Source organism: Thalassophryne amazonica, chromosome 22, assembly GCF_902500255.1.
Source record: "Thalassophryne amazonica chromosome 22, fThaAma1.1, whole genome shotgun sequence".
NCBI classification, from domain to species: Eukaryota; Metazoa; Chordata; class Actinopteri; order Batrachoidiformes; family Batrachoididae; genus Thalassophryne; species Thalassophryne amazonica.
Window position 1 is genome coordinate 9,830,354 of NC_047124.1, and position 16,827 is coordinate 9,847,180.

The 16,827-nt window shown below is 42.7% G+C and overlaps 1 protein-coding gene across 6 annotated transcripts in view; it reads left to right on the forward strand.

The window, feature by feature from the left end:
- uhrf1bp1l (UHRF1 binding protein 1-like) overlaps nucleotides 1-16,827 on the forward strand; it is a 42,006-nt gene that overhangs the window by 11,809 nt on the left and 13,370 nt on the right. For 3 of the 6 annotated variants that reach the window (XR_004558667.1, XM_034163041.1, XM_034163042.1), the window contains exons 2-16: nucleotides 246-408; nucleotides 3,443-3,481; nucleotides 4,459-4,550; nucleotides 4,689-4,878; nucleotides 5,048-5,188; nucleotides 7,623-7,790; nucleotides 8,388-8,568; nucleotides 8,967-9,050; nucleotides 9,170-9,325; nucleotides 9,710-9,822; nucleotides 9,908-10,049; nucleotides 11,869-12,062; nucleotides 12,143-12,886; nucleotides 13,008-13,687; nucleotides 16,356-16,439. Coding sequence is in view for 5 of the 6 variants with exons in the window: in XM_034163041.1 (XP_034018932.1) it covers nucleotides 246-408; nucleotides 3,443-3,481; nucleotides 4,459-4,550; nucleotides 4,689-4,878; nucleotides 5,048-5,188; nucleotides 7,623-7,790; nucleotides 8,388-8,568; nucleotides 8,967-9,050; nucleotides 9,170-9,325; nucleotides 9,710-9,822; nucleotides 9,908-10,049; nucleotides 11,869-12,062; nucleotides 12,143-12,886; nucleotides 13,008-13,687; nucleotides 16,356-16,439 (3,171 nt within the window). In the remaining variant the exon portion in view is untranslated. Of the gene's footprint in view, nucleotides 1-245; nucleotides 409-3,442; nucleotides 3,482-4,458; nucleotides 4,551-4,688; nucleotides 4,879-5,047; nucleotides 5,189-7,622; nucleotides 7,791-8,387; nucleotides 8,569-8,966; nucleotides 9,051-9,169; nucleotides 9,326-9,432; nucleotides 9,577-9,709; nucleotides 9,823-9,907; nucleotides 10,050-11,868; nucleotides 12,063-12,142; nucleotides 12,887-13,007; nucleotides 13,688-16,355; nucleotides 16,440-16,827 lie in introns of all 6 variants that reach the window. The other 3 variants (XM_034163043.1, XM_034163044.1, XM_034163045.1) reach the window with 2 other exon arrangements.

The following is a 16,827-nucleotide window of genomic DNA, read 5'->3' on the forward strand; positions in this document are numbered from 1 at the left end:
GCATTTTTAAATTTTGACCCTTGTGTAATTCTTCAATTGATCCCTACCTGGCCACCTATGGAAAATTCAAGTGGCCAGTCGGTTTTTTCAAAAGAGTAATGTCTAAGGAGTATTTGTGCTGAATTTGGTGCTTGTATCACCATGTGAAGGATTGTTTCAGTTATCTGCTGCACTAATATCCAGCTTGTTTACAAAGGCATAAATATCCACAGATTCAAAGTTACATTTCCATGCATGTGTTGCAGGTTTGCTAAGAACCTGTCGCCAGACAAGATCAATCTGAGCACGCTGAAGGGGGAGGGCCAGTTAACCAACTTGGAGCTTGATGAAGAGGTTCTTCAGAGCCTTCTGGACCTGCCCACCTGGCTGGCTATCAACCGTGTGGAGTGTAACAAAGCCACTATCAGGGTGAGGGACACACATTCAGTGGATATTATATGTTCTACAGCTTTGTTGCTTCACAGCTTGAAAGTAAAGATCCTTCAAGGTTCAACATTAACCATGACCCACAGCCACTAAAAGTTACTCTGTGGCCACCTGTTATCCCATGTAGGTAGCCCCGCTGTGGACAACATGCTCAACCTACACAAATGCAGTGTTACTTATGCAGACATCCCAACACGACAGTTCTACAAACACCTTGAATTATTCACACATTTTAGTTCAAAATGCAACAAAAACAACAAACAGTACGGTAATGTTACTGTAAGCAAGCAGTTCTGAATATTATACAAACTCGTACATGACGACAGCTAACTAGTGGCTCCCGATACTATCGGGCATACTCAATTATGAGTTCACAGGTCTATTCAAATTGCTAACCCAGTGACAGAACGTGATCCAAAAAACACAAAAGGGATCCTATGCAAAACAAAAGAAAAATTTTAAGTTTAGAAAATAAATTAATTTTAACATAATTTAAATATGTATTTTTCTATATGTTAGTAACCTCATTGATTGAAGGGTCATAGTTAAAGGGGAAAAAAAGGAAGTTGTGTAATTTATTTATTTATTTGGGAATTGCATAAATTTATACTTGAGCCACAATAAATTTACTTTGGACACCAAATTTATAGGCTTGTTGGCTTAAAAATATTAGCATCGATCCTTGGAAGGTACTACTTAAATTTGGAATTAAACAGGTTGACTAAATATTTTATGGACATGTGCTACAAGATGCTAAGTCCATGACAGTAAATATGGTTGACCATACAAGAAGCCTGAAACAAAGTTGTACAAGCCAGTAATCTTTAAATTAGGCTAAACATTGACCTGTATGTCAATAATCATGCAACCAGGAAAAAAAATGGTATTAATCTGTCCTGTTTTGTTTTGCCAAATAGGGCACTTCTTATGATAGGGTCTTCTTATGGTCGACATGATTTTTTATTTATTTTTTTTTTTACTGAATTATTATCAGGTTTGTACCTTGAGTTCAAATAAGATTGCAACTGATCTTAAGAGTCCTCATTCTCGGTTTCTTGATGCTTTATTTCCTCTGATTTGCTTTCATACACCCAAACGCAACGTGGGAACAGGCGAATGGAAGAGTGAATGAAAACGTGGATTTAAAATCTGTGCTGTTGCCGGGTAGATTTTCTGTAAATAAAGCCAATACCATCTGTATGCTTAAGCCCTTATCCAACCAGACTTTCATCAAAACCCAAATCTTAGCTTGTCATCACAACATGACTGGGTACACAGATTTTTGTCCTCAGAGTGTCATACACTCTGTATTGTGTCGGCTACACAGTCATCGACTTCAGTTCCATGTGTCAGAGCTTTCCGACACTCCCTGGAAATCGTGAGCATAGCGGTGCAGTTGGCTTTAAAGCTGTAATTCAGAGTCAGACAAAGGTCCACTTTTCAGCTGTTCTTCATCTTTATAAACCTATTTGAGTGGTTACCATAAACTCCCCCAGTAGTTCATTATCTTTTACTGTCTTAGTGATTGTTTGTGGTTTCTGTACAGTATGTCAATCCATGTTTGCTGTCATTGTCCTTAATTGCTCAGGAAATTAAATTTTAGGTTTGTTTAATGTCGTCTAGTTTTATTAAATGTTTGCTGTGTCATTGAAGGTGTGTGTAATTATGATGCACCGTTACATTTACAGAATATCCTCTTAAAAATAATCAGCTTGCAATGATAAAGTTGATATTTTTATTAAATAAGGCAACAAACAAAAAACAGACATGTTTTGGCTCTTGGCTTTCATTAGCTGAAATATCCTTTTTTGGGGGGGCGGGGTTTGCCTCATTTAATAAAATGATCAACTTTATCGATGAGTGCTGATTTATTTTATGTAAACACTAATCCGGAATTCATAGAACTGTAGTTACATACATAACTCTTGTTTATTTGGATCAGCACTTGTTAGATTTGAAGATACTGGAGTTGCAGCTCACTGTTGATTTCTTGTTGCATGCATCTTGGATTTCTTTGTCCAGCAAATAATCAAAGAAGCTGGTGATTTTTAAACCTGTTAACTAGCCTGCTGCACTGCCTGGGTCTGACTTGCAGTATGAACGAGTGCTTCTGTTAAATGTATTAAAAAGGGAACCATGACACCTACTTCCTTTCTTTTCAGATTCTGATCTCCTCGGTTGTTTGTTCCTGTTGCAGAAGACCAAGACTTAATATGATCTAATTTCCATTGTTGCACTTTGACAAACGTACAGTTAAAAAGGCTTCTAAACATCTAGTTGCAAATTTCTCATGATAATTCATTAAACTAGGCATTATTTCCAATCCAGATGGAGCTGACTTGGATAGATATGTGCATTTACAACACTGAAGAGTTTCCGAAATTTATTATGAATTTCTTGTTGCCCAATTTTATTTTCTAATTCAGCTGCGTGTGCGTTGTGATATGAGGCGCCCAGATCACATAAAGTGCATGGTTTTTAGATATTGTTGTTATGGCTGCCACACCTAAATTTGAACAGATTGTGTGTGTGTGTGTGTGTATAGCTTAAAAATCAAGATAAAAAATAAAACAAAAAAGGTAAAGTCACCTCGTTTAATTAAATGAGCTCTTATTTTGTAAGGAACATCTCCAGATGTTTACCCCTGTTTAGCAAATAGATATTACCTCCACTGGGGTTCAGCATGAACCTTAAATATGAGGATTTACATTTTATGGAAATGTTGAACAAAATCCAAATTAAAATCAGCATATTATCTCTTCAGAAATTCTGTGTAATATGACAAACTGCACGTTCAGGATTTATTTTTTTTTCTTCTTACATCTGTGAGACATCTTGCCTGATGTATTGATTCAATTCTCTCACTGACTGATAACGTGATGTACGGTTTTAGCAGGTTAAAGGGTCGTAATGTTGGTTTTACATTGGAGAGCGTGTCCAAACGTTTGACTGGTAGTGTGTGTGAGAGAATACCGTGAGGCTGACAAGTTGAGCCATTCTTTGTTTTTAATTACAGATCCCATGGACAAAGCTGAAGACCCACCCCATCTCTTTGGTACGTTTTCCTTACTACCCTCCTGCTTACATAATTGTTTTTATTGAAGTCCCCCAACTCTCAAGTCACATTTCCTTATACAACCTGAAATCACAGTTTTATCTTGGAATCTGTGTAAAATGTGATGTCCACTGACCTTTAATATGGAGTTTATGCTCCTACTTTGGATATAATTACCACAAGTAAAAGCATAAAATTAGAAGTGATTTTCTTTTATAACCTGAAAGCGCAAAGACCAGCCTGTCCTCTGGGATAATCTGCTTAACGTCTGTCACATGGTGAATGATGTAGTTCATCACAGAACGAAGAAGCAGAAGACAGTGACAGTGTTGTAGAATTAGACACAGCTGATTTTAAGGTAGACTCCTATCTTCAACCTCAAGGTGCACCGCTGCTGGGGCATAACTGTTGGCACCAAAGGTTGACGCAACGCTCTGGGGTATTCATGAGTGACATGACCGTGTCTTGTTCAAATAGACACACTGTTGTAATTGTAATTGTAGTTGTAATTCAAATTTTTAAGGAGACATGATTGCCTTGGGGTTATAGCTACAGCAGTCCGTGGTCTCCTTTGGAAGTTTACCCCTCAAGGAATTGTTTTTGCCACAGCGCAGCCCGTAGGCTAGACCCCATTATGTGCGGGGGGTTGCTCAGTCAGTTATGTGACATTTCACTTGTGAGCAAGATAACTTCAGTTGTATTGGCCTACTTGTCACCAAATTTGGTACATGCATTATACACCCATTATACATTATACACCCCTAGAAACGTATTGATTTAGGGGGTCAAAAAGTCAAGGGCAGTTGAACATATGTTGGAAAAAAAATCTTCACAATAGTGGGATTGAATTGTGAAGGTGACAAGTAAGGTTTGTATCAGCCTACAAAAATCACTTAAAAGTATATTCACAGAGGCATTATGAGTAGATCCTAAATCCCAGTCAATAGCCTGTTTTTATAAGTTGATCAAATTTTCAGACTCTGGATAAAGTGGTGATGGAGATGAGCACCTGTGATGAGCCCCGTCCCCCCAATGGCCCGTCTCCCATAGCAACAGCATCAGGCCAAAGGTGAGAACTGGAGTAAAATTGCTGAGATTGAATCATAAATATGACCTTTGGAACATTTGTTTTGTACGGTACTGCTTTTTTGATTTCTTCATCAATGTCGTTTTTTTTTTTTTTTCTCTTTCTCTCTCTCTTGTCCAGTGAATATGGCTTTGCTGAGAAGGTGGTGGAGGGCATGTCCCTCTCCATCAGTTCCATCGTGATCAGGATTAGTGCCAAAGCCTTCAACGCCTCCTTTGAGCTCTCCCAGCTGCAGGTGTACAGCGTCAACACCAGCTGGAGTGTCAGTGACCTGCGTTTCACCCGCATCCAGGACCCTCAGCGGGGAGAGGTCATTTTCAAAATCATACAGTGTGCACTCCTGCTCTGTGTGGGACACACTGACTGCATTACAGCACATTCAGCCCTTTTGGTTATCACGCTGTACGTTTCTTTGCACACTGACTTTTTATTGCATGTTTTATTGATTTCTTTTCCACTATTTTTCCCATGTGATCCAGATCTTGACGTTTAAGGAGATCAGCTGGCAGATGATCCGTATCGAGGCTGACGCCATCCAGAGTGCCGAGCATGAGATGTTGAGCGCCCCCATCCGCCTCATCACGAACCAGTCCAAGATCAGAGTCACTCTCAAAAGACGGGTTAGAAGCACACACCAGCAGACACTCAAAAACAGGAAATGGGATTTAAATTTAGCCTATTCAAATGTGCAAATCACTGACTGGCACAGACTCTCCAGCCAATTGATAATACTATATTGAGAAGTGGTGGCAGATATGGAGACCTCATCTGAATAGATTTACAGTGAGGAAAATAAGTACTTGAACACCCTGCGATTTTGCAAGTTCTCCCACTTAGAAATCATGGAGGGGTCTGAAATTTTCATCTTAGGTGCATGTCCACTGTGAGAGACATAATCTAAAAAAACAATCCAGAAATCACAATTTATGATTTTTTTTTTTTTTTTTATAATTTATTTGTATGTTACTGCTGCAAATAATTATTCTGAGAAAGCTCAGAACTACACAGGAGGGACCTGGTCAATGACCTGAAGAGAGCTGGGACCACAGTCACAAAGATTACATTAGTAACACATGATGCTGTCATGGTTTAAAATCCTGCAGGGCAGCAAGGTCCCCCTGCTCAAGCCAGCACATGTCCAGGCCCATTTGAAGTTCACCAGAGACATTCTGGATGATCCAGAAGAGGCATGGGAGAAGGTCATGTGGTCAGATGAGACCAGAATAAAGCTTTTTGGAATCAACTCCACTTACCATGTTTAGAGGATGAGAACAACCCCAAGAAAACCATCCCAACCGTGAAGCATGGGGATGGAAACATCATACTCTGAGGGTGCTCTTCTACAAAGGGGACAGGACGACTGCACCGTATTGAAGGCAGGATGGATGGGGTCATGTATTGTGAGATTTTGGCAAACAACCTCCTTCCCTCAGTAAGAGCATTGAAGATGGGTCATGGCTGGGTCTTCCAGCATGACAATGACCCCAAACACACAGCCAGGGCAACTAAGGGGGGGCTCCATAAGAAGCATTTCAAGGTCCTGGAGTGGCCTGGCCAGTCTCCAAACCTGAACTCAATAGAAAATCTTTGGAGGGAGCTGAAACTCCAAACCTGAAAGATTTGGAGAAGATCTGTATGGGGGAGTGGACCAAAATCCCTGCTGCAGTGTGTGCAAACCTGGTGAAAAACTACAGGAAACGTTTAACCTCTGTAATTGCAAACAAAGGCTACTGTACCAAATATTAACATTGATTTTCACAGGTGTTCAAATACTTATTTGCAGCAGTAACATACAAATTAATTATTAAAAAATCATACATTGTGATTTCCGGATATACGAGGTCTATTAGAAAAGTATATCCACTGCCGCGACGCGCGAAGCCTCCGCTCCTCTTTCCATGACAAAAACTCCTGTAACAGTGGAATGTGCCATTCATTTCCAAACTAGACGCTGTGTTTTATCCGGGACATCGTCTGGCTAGCACAGGAATTGTGAAAAGACGTGGACATCAGCACTTTTTCGGCACATTGAGACAGACATGTGGAGGAATTCCGCGTGTCGCGGCGGTGCCGCATGGCGCAAAGCAACGCCGTGATGAAGCCTCACAGGACATGTTCTGGCATGTCCAGGCACATCTACAATTTCTCGGATAATCACTCGATGGAAAAACCACTGACAGCTGTCTGAACGCCATCTCAAAGCCGTCCTGTGAGACCAAAATGGAGGTGGTTTTGTCTCGCTCCAGTAGCGAATCCATCGTGACGCGCGAAGCCTCCGCTCGGCTTTCCATGACAAAATCTCTTGTTAAAAGTGAAATCTGCCAGGAAAAATGGTTGATGTCCAGCTCTTGTGATAACCAGAGAAATGGCACATGATGGTCACGGATCCAGACAGCCATCTGTTTAGAAATGAAATGGTCGTTCAGCCTGTCGATGGCGGGTTCGGAGCGCGGCGTGCCCCACAGCCGCTGGGGGCCGTCCTTAAAGCGACAGTAACACTCCTTATTCTCTACCAAGCCCGTAACATTTTCACTGAAAGCCAGATAAATTTTTCTAATGGTTTCCAGCTGCCAGTCTCTAACAGTTTCTGAAAACATTTTGATGGAAAAAAAAGCCCAAATCATTCCGCCATTTCCTGGCAATGAAACAACGACGAGGGGGCTGCACCACTCCTCACTCAAAGCCTGCTCACAGGCGAATGACGCAACCGACAGGCGTGGAAAAACTCACGCATGCGCCGAGGGTTCAAGCTTGTCTGACGCAATCACACGTGATTCAAATCCATATGGTTTTTGAAAAAATAATAAGGTCGGATACTTTTCTAATAGACCTCGTATACTGTATATATATATTTTTTAGATTATGTCTCTCACAGTGGACATGCACCTAAGATGAAAATTTCAGACCCCTCCATGATTTCTAAGTGGGAGAACTTGCAAAATTGCAGGGTGTTTAAATGCTTATTTTCCTCACTGTATTTAAAAAAAACAAAAGTTTTCTGCCTACTTCCACCTGCATAATGCATGTTCATACCTGTGGTTGTACCTGAGACAGATTAAGGACTGTAACGTGGTGGCCTCAAAACTGATTCTGATCCTGGATGACCTGCTGTGGGTGCTGACGGACTCCCAGCTGAAAGCCATGGTGCAGTATGCCAAGTCTCTCAGCGAGGCCATGGAGAAGTCTGCACAGCAACGGAAAAGCATGGCAACCGAAGACCAGGTGCACAAGTCATATGACGCACAGATTTAATGATTCCCTTTCAAGCACTTTAGATTTTAGGCCTTCTTTAATGATTCCTCAGCTGGCTTGTATAATTTGAATAAGTGCATCAAGGGGCACGTGTTTCTGTCTCTCCTCCTGCCTGTCTTTGTGCTGTGTGCATGAGCCATGAAATGGTCTGGTAATGTCTTTGTGTGCATTGGAACCTTGCCTCCCTCTCACTGTATCATTCCTCTGGCTTCTCTCCATTTGTGACAAAATCCTCCCTCTGAATGTATTTTTAATGTAACGATAACAAATTAGCACCCATTCTTGTTGCAACAGGCATTTTCAGTGATTTCTATATTTGTGTCTGAAGTGCCATCTCCTGGTAGGTTTGAGTACTGCTTGTTTTATGATTTTTTTTTTTTCATCAGTGTTCCTTTTTTTGACTGGCTGTAGAGGGCCAATAGTATAATAGAGGAAAAAACAAGTCACAAAGAACACCAAAGCAAAGCTCTAAAATTCAGGCAGCAGTCATATCACCCATGATTTTTTATTTTGTGGTTATGGCTGTTTTATTTATTTAATTAAAAAAAAAAATTTCCTCTCTGCTAGACATCCACGACACTGCCTTCAACCCAGCAGGTTCGCACCCAGCAGGCGTCCACAGCCACTGACCAGAGTGCAACAATGGCCAAGCTGTTCAGCGCCTATGATGTATGCGAGACATCCCACCACCTCCAGATCACCCACCTCGACCTCCACATCTGTGATGACATCCACGCAAAGGACAAAGGTAGCATAAATGCAAAAACACATAGGCACATTAAAGAATAGACTTTGTTCATCACATGCTTGCTTTTCTTTGATGTACAGCCCCAAATCTGTAAACAGTGGGATGGTTTGAAAAATACAAATTAAAAACAAAACCAAAAAAAAATCACAGCTGAATGTAGCCAAAGCAGACGCTTCTTCCTTCTCGTTCTCTCTCTCTCTCTCTCTCTCTCTCTCTCTCTCTCGTCATGTGTGGTTTTGACGTTTCATGAGCTTGTTTGTCAGGTTCTTTCATGTCTAAAGTTTAGGTGTAGTGGCCACCCAGGCTGCGACGGCACTACTTCAAATGGTAAACAAAGATGAATAAACTGAGTAAAAGCTCTTTTTGATTTGAGTTTTCTTTTCTCCTCCACTCTCCAGCAATCAATAAGAGGATAACAGGTGGAGCCATGCAGCTTTCGTTCAGCTTCATCACCCTTGACTACTACCCTTTCCACAGAGCAGGTAAATGTCACTGAGAGTCCACATTTAGAAGCTCCTTCCTTAGTAGGTTTGTTAAAGTTTTTGTAATTCGTGTCAAATTTCTGTTTTTTTTTTTTTTTTTGCCGTGGGTCCTTCCTCAGGTGACAGTTGTGCCCACTGGATGCACTACAGCGAGGCCACAAAGACCAGAGAGGGCTGGGCACATAGCCTGCTCGATGAGTTCAAGTCTAACGTGGAGATGTTAAAGAACACAGTTCGAGACCAGCAGGGTTCGACACACGGGTCTCCACAACACGGTAAACACACTGGCGTCAGCCATAGTTGGGTGTAACGATGCCACACCTCCTGAAACACACTCGCAAAACACCATTCACTTCAACCATATGGGTTTTCTGTCCTCCAGTGTCCCTTAGGGACGATGTGTATTGGCTTCTAGGAAGTCAGGAGAGTTCAGGAGGAGTAGGGCTTAGGGAGGCAGATGGAGGACTCCTAGAGTGGGGCCCACAAACGCAGCCTTCAGCCCAGTGCTGCTGGTGTCTGGAGCCAGGTACCACGGTGTGTGTGCGCACATCTCAGTGCGGTGATGCACACCTTTGACATGGCCCAGTGTGGTTGTAGTGTTGCCCCCTCTGTCATCACGGTCTCATTCTTTTTGCCGTCTCTGTTCTTCCATCCTGTAGGAAAGATAAATACTTCTTCCAGTGCTTCCTTCAGCCCGCCCCCTCAGACCCCCAAGACACAGCTCATGTCGAGCTCTGTCGTTCTCAGGATGGCTGACTTAAGCATCTACCAGGTCAGGCTCAGTCTCTTCACACTTTCAAGCAGATCAGTTAAACTGCACTTGTAGATTCTCAGTGGCATTTTTGTGCTCGTTGCAGGTGTCAACTGCAGACCACCGTCGCTCCAGCCCCAAGACCATGATCTCCTGCAATAAGAAGTCATTGTACCTTCCCCCTGAGATGCCAGCTATCCACATCGAGTTCACAGAGTACTATTTCCCTGACGGAAAAGACTACCCAAGTAAGACGCCTTCAGTTCATTACCTCCACCAAGGGGTAATGTTTTCAGTCCTGTTTGTCTGTCACACAAATACTACCAAGCTAATATGTTTGAAAGGTTTGGGCCTGAGAAGAAATCATTAACATTTAATCCCTTTTTTTGTGAGATTGGGCATTTTCAAACATTTTTGTGAATTTCACAAGAGATAAGGCCCAGGTCATGTCTACGTTATGTCTTGAGAAAGTCACATAAATGTTGTAAAATACCCCTATCTCAAACGTTAACGGTTTCTATCTTGGCCCATCCTCCACCGTTTTATCAAGTTTCTAAAAAATCACCTTTGTAGTTGTTGTGTAATCCTGCCAACATTTACCTCTAGCAGTTACAGAGGTGTGTGTGAAGTGTTGGCAGAGGTATGGTATGTGCGCTCGGAGCACTTCTTGTTTAAGAATGCCACAGTTCTGATGTGGGTTATTTTTTTGGACATGTTCAGTCTGTAAAACATTGCATTGATGAGGGATCTTGTACCTGCTGTATAGAGCTACTCAGCTGCTTTAGCTGTATGATTGAAAGGATGATTATGTTCTGATTTGTGCCAAGTGTTGGTAATGAGTAGAGTGTTCATGTAATGAATTCATCTTTCTCACATATCTGCCTCATTGGGGAGAAACATGTAAAGTTCATGGCTTTTGTTTGTTTATTTATTATTATTATTGCTGGGGTGGTGGCCAAGTGGTTAGTGCGCTTGGTTTCAGTGTGTAAAGGTTCCTGGTTCAAAACCCACCCCTGCCACATTTCTCCATGTAATGTGGAGTTGCGTCAAGAAGGGCAAATTTGTGCCAACTCAACATACATATCCACCTTGGATCTGCTGTGGCGACCCTGAGTGAAAACAAGGGAGCAGCCGAAGTGGCTTACTTTTATTATTATTATTATTATTATTATTATTATTATCCCATAAAAATGTGTGGTCAAGAGAAATCTTCTTAAACCTTTTTTTATGAGGGAATATGTAACAATGACTCGTGATCTAATCTCTCACCTGGTGTCACCATCAGATTTACTTCAGTTATTATCATCTGCAGTCATAACAATTTTCATTCTAGTCACCTTTCTGCTGATGATTATTTAATCAGAATCCAAATCAGAATTTCTTTAATGTCCCGTGAAGGGAAATTAGTGTTGCAGCAGGAGCACACAAAAGACAAGGTACACAATAACAATATTAACAGTAAGAATAAGACCCAATTAAAAGTCTAAAATCAGACATAATAAAAACAGTACAATATAAAAAAAAAAGCACCATACATATACAAAATCACTATCAAATGTTCAGTCCAGAGTTCATGCCAAAACTGTAAAAAACAAAACAAAAAAACACTACAAAGTATTGCAAAAAGTGCAATGTGTGGATGTGCAAATAAGCAATAGTAGTGCAAGAAAAACAAAAACACCTAAGGGCTAATTGCCATTAAGTAATAAAATTGCACTGGGGATAAACGAGACCTAAAACGACGACCTGAGGGGCAAAAGCTCAAACTCTTTTTTTCCAGTGGGTGATTAGGACAATCCAGAATAGCATTAGCCTTCCTATTTATAAGGTGTTTTTGTGTTATGATGACTCACAGAGAACAATTTGTTCTACCTTCCATGTGGTCTTTACTTCAGTCTGTGTTTGGAAGCTATGTGTGTGTGTGTGTGTGTGTGTGTGTGTGTGTGTGTGTGTGTGTGTGTGTGTGTGTGTGTGTGTGTTGTTTTTTGTTTTTTTTTGTCATTTCATGCATCCCACTCTGTGCTAAAAAGATCTTGTTTATCCTCCCTGTTCATCCTCCTCTTCCAGTCCCGTGCTCCAACCTGTATGCTCAGCTCAACGCCCTGCAGCTGGTTCTGGATCCTCGCAGCCTGGTGTGGATCAACCTTTTTGCACTTGACCTCCGGCAGAGTCTGGAGCAGTTCATGCAGATCTACAAGCTCAACAACTCTGAGAAACCAGACGAGCACGTTGACATTAAGGTCGACGGGCTCATGCTGAAGGTGAGCAGGAATTTGCGTGCAGTTGTTTCATTGCGGTCTGTTCTCGTGGTAATTTGTCGTCTTCCTTCTCATGTTGTTAGCTGGTGATTCCCACTGATCAGGATCCGGCCTGCCTCTCTGACCTGCCCAGCTCCATCTCTATACAAACCTCAGAAATGGTGGCCACGAACACCCGGCAGCCGGACAACTGCACCCGCTCGCACCTCGAAGCCTTATTGCAGGCTTTCCAGGAGGAACTCTTCTTCTCTTCCTCTTTCTTTTCATTTCCTCGTTCCCCCTCCTCCTTTCCTCTCCTTCATCCCGTCTTCCAACGCCACGCTCACGAGCAAGACACCAGGCTGCACGACATCTACCGTGGGTTGGTGGTGCCGAGGATGGGGGTTGACACCCTCAAGATGCCGGCCGCGTGTGACTTTTGGGCCTTGCACTTTTCCCAATTCTGGGTCGACTACGAGGGCGCCCGTGGGGGCAAGGGGCGGCCACAGCCCTTTGTGGACTCCTTCCCTCTCACAGTGTGGGCTTGTCAGCCAGCAAAACTGGTCCAACACCAAGAGAAGCTTAGAGATGGTGCTGGATCAGGTCTGTCAAGAAGTGCGTCCAAAGAGACTGTTGCACGCCAGCAGAGGAAACGCTTGCTAAAAGAGTATTACAGCACAGATGGTGTCTTAAAGCACTCGAACAGCACCGACGCAACACTGCCGCACAGTAACGGACTCCATACACCTCTCTCACTGGACAATTTCCCTTCTTCCTCTTCGTCAACGTCATGCAAAGATACAGAGGTGCATGTGTTGGTGCATGTGCACAAGCATCTTAGCGCTCAGGTGTGTTGTTTGTTTTTAACTGTACAGTATTTGGAGAACAGCTGTACTGGTTTCACTCATTGTTTTTGCTTGTTAAATTGCTTCTGCAGTTTAATGACTGAGCGTGTCTGTGTGTGACCAGGTGAGCCACCGACAGTATGTCTTTCTGATGCACCTGCAGCGCAGCATCAAAGCCTTGCAGCAGACCTTACAGCAGGATTTGGACAAAATGAGCTCCAAAAAAGACAGGAAAGATCATTCTGGGCAGCCTGCCGACCGCCAGCCCTTCAGTGTCTGCCTGGGCCTCCTGCTGAAAAGTGCAGAGGTTTCCCTGCTTCTCAAGCCTGTACCCCACGCTGAGGGTTCACAATCTCCTCTCGGGTCAGAACTCTCCCCGTCAGAGAGCCGAGGAACCTTGGAGCCAGTGAACGAAGCCGTGGAGAAGGTATGCGATGGAGCTGGGTCTGGCTCAGGTTTTGAAGGTGGAGCACCTAAAGGGCTGTGTACGGTCGATCAGCTCTTGTGTGGTGAAGGCTTGGAAGGTGGCACCACGCAAGGTCCCACCTCTCTGATCCCCACATCCAGTTCGGCTCCATCTGCTGATCCAAATCATGAAATCTCAGTGGAGGAGAGGACTACAAAGCAGAGTTCACATGAAGCGGCTGAGGCGGCTGTGGACGGGCATGCAGCAAGAGATGATCTAGGACTGGCACTAGATAATAAAACCCAGGCTAGTGACTTGCTGTCTGACTTGCTCTGCACCAAAGACTGGACCGACAAAGACAAGCCTGCAGCGGCCAAGTTGCATCAGTCAGTGTCCAGGTATTCAGTGTGTCACACAACACAGGCTGTAATTTGATCTCATGCAGTACACTCAGGTGGTGTAAGTGGTGTTTTTCTAAAGTGTAATTTTCAAAAGGTCAGGTTTGGGAGCGTGTGCTGGTGTCACATGTTGCCATGTCCTGCACCACCCCATGTCCTGGATGGCAACTACCCAGACAAACTGGTGCATCCGAACTCTTTAAAGTAGCTGCCTGTCTGTCACAGCTAGGTGATACGGGGCATTGAAGCACCTGTGTACTTGATCGTGCCCAGATGAACATACTGTGATGTGTTCCTCTGAGCACGATAAAGTAGACAGTCCAACACCAAGTGCCCTCCTCATCCAAGTGTCCCTAAGTAACTGTTGATATGATATTATTATTACGATTTTATTACAGAGATTAGAGCATGCCATAGGTATTAAAGGCACTGCATTGCGGTGGTTTGAATCATATTTGTCTAATAGATTACAATTTGTTCATGTAAATGGGGAATCTTCTTCACAGACTAAAGTTAATTATGGAGTTCCACAAGGTTCTGTCCTAGGACCAATTTTATTCACTTTATACATGCTTCCCTTAGGCAGTATTATTAGACGGTACTGCTTAAATTTTCATTGTTACGCAGATGATACCCAGCTTTATCTATCCATGAAGCCAGAGGACACACACCAATTAGCTAAACTGCAGGATTGTCTTACAGACATAAAGACATGGATGACCTCTAATTTCCTGCTTTTAAACTCAGATAAAACTGAAGTTATTGTACTTGGCCCCACAAATCTTAGAAACATGGTGTCTAACCAGATCCTTACTCTGGATGGCATTACCCTGACCTCTAGTAATACTGTGAGAAATCTTGGAGTCATTTTTGATCAGGATATGGCATTCAATGCGCATATTAAACAAATATGTAGGACTGCTTTTTTGCATTTACGCAATATCTCTAAAATCAGAAAGGTCTTGTCTCAGAGTGATGCTGAAAAACTAATTCATGCATTTATTTCCTCTAGGCTGGACTATTGTAATTCATTATTATCAGGTTGTCCTAAAAGTTCCCTAAAAAGCCTTCAGTTAATTCAAAATGCTGCAGCTAGAGTACTGACGGGGACTAGAAGGAGAGAGCATATCTCACCCATATTGGCCTCTCTTCATTGGCTTCCTGTTAATTCTAGAATAGAATTTAAAATTCTTCTTCTTACTTATAAGGTTTTGAATAATCAGGTCCCATCTTATCTTAGGGACCTCGTAGTACCATATCACCCCAATAGAGCGCTTCGCGCTCAGACTGCAGGCTTACTTGTAGTTCCTAGGGTTTGTAAGAGTAGAATGGGAGGCAGAGCCTTCAGCTTTCAGGCTCCTCTCCTGTGGAACCAGCTCCCAATTCAGATCAGGGAGACAGACACCCTCTCTACTTTTAAGATTAGGCTTAAAACTTTCCTTTTTGCTAAAGCTTATAGTTAGGGCTGGATCAGGTGACCCTGAACCATCCCTTAGTTATGCTGCTATAGACGTAGACTGCTGGGGGGTTCCCATGATGCATTGTTTCTTTCTCTTTTTGCTCTGTATGCACCACTCTGCATTTAGTCATTAGTGATCGATCTCTGCTCCCCTCCACAGCATGTCTTTTTCCTGATTCTCTCCCTCAGCCCCAACCAGTCCCAGCAGAAGACTGCCCCTCCCTGAGCCTGGTTCTGCTGGAGGTTTCTTCCTGTTAAAAGGGAGTTTTTCCTTCCCACTGTAGCCAAGTGCTTGCTCACAGGGGGTCGTTTTGACTGTTGGGGTTTTACATAATTATTGTATGGCCTTGCCTTACAATATAAAGCGCCTTGGGGCAACTGTTTGTTGTGATTTGGCGCTATATAAAAAAATTGATTGATTGATTGATAGAGTCAATCCGATGGTACTCAAGGATCCTGCAGAGAGGCATAGTACCAAAGTTGTCACCTTAATTTAGCATCCACATCTCATAGCTGTTATTCACTAGCATAGTGCTCAGAATATTTATATACGTGCCAAATATGACGTCCAGCAACTTGTTACGGATTCAGCAAATTTTATAGCATTTCAAATGATACATCACATGATTTTATATTGATTTATTTCCAAATCTGATTGGAGCAAATTAATTTTGTGGATTTCAGTGTCGGAAATTTGTAATGTCTTAAAAAAATCTGCTTTATTCACAAGCAGAGTTTTAGCCAGAGTTGCTAATTAAAAACCTGATTCTGCTTCCAACCAACATGGAGTGGGATCTGAGCAGCGGGTTGCCCTGAGTGCTAACTGCTTGTCTTAAAATGTCAGTATTTCCATCACATTTATACCACATTCAGGAAGTCACAATAGTTATTTTTTAAGTTCATATAAGATGATTATTTGATTTAATTTGTGAATGTTCAGTCGTAAACATTTTCCGGATTACTTCGCTGAACCTGACTGTATATTTTTGTTTTGCATGAAGCTTTCTCCCAAAACGCCTGAACACAAGAGCTGTGCGCGGGACGCCCATTTGAGTCTAAACGTTTGTTGTGTAGAACTTCACCCGTCTCTCTCGTCTCTTTCATCGGCTGTGTGTCGGTGCTGTTCTCGTTTTCTTACTCACTCTTCTTCCTGTCTGCTCTTATGACCTTTCCTTTGACCCATGCCAAGTGTGTTTTTTCTCTATCAAGGAAAGGAAGTTTGTCTGTGGTTTCTGACCTCCTCAGCACCTCAAACTCCAGCAGATCTGCCTCCCTTTATTCCATGTCCAACATGTAAGCCACTGGATCTGTCTCGCTGTACTTTAAGTCTGTCTGTGTTCGCTTTGTGGTCCTTGAATAAGAAATGTGAGTGCAGATGTCTGTATGCAAATCCCCTGTGGGCATGCACGTGCACGTTTTTGCATGACACGCTGGTCCTTACTTGCGCGTTAATGCCTGTTTGAGTTAGAGAAATCGCTTTGTTCAGCTCTTGATGTCTTTTTAGCGGCTACTGCGGAGATGAAAACAGGAGTCGCTGCTCTGTGACTGTTCTCTTGTCAGCCTTGTGTTCTCATGCTGTTTGGCGTCACTTTGATTTTTGTCTGTTGGGATTTTTCTGAGATTGTTACTGGCGGTTGTGAGGGACGGCGCGCTTGGTTCCTGCTTAGCGTTAAAAAAAAAA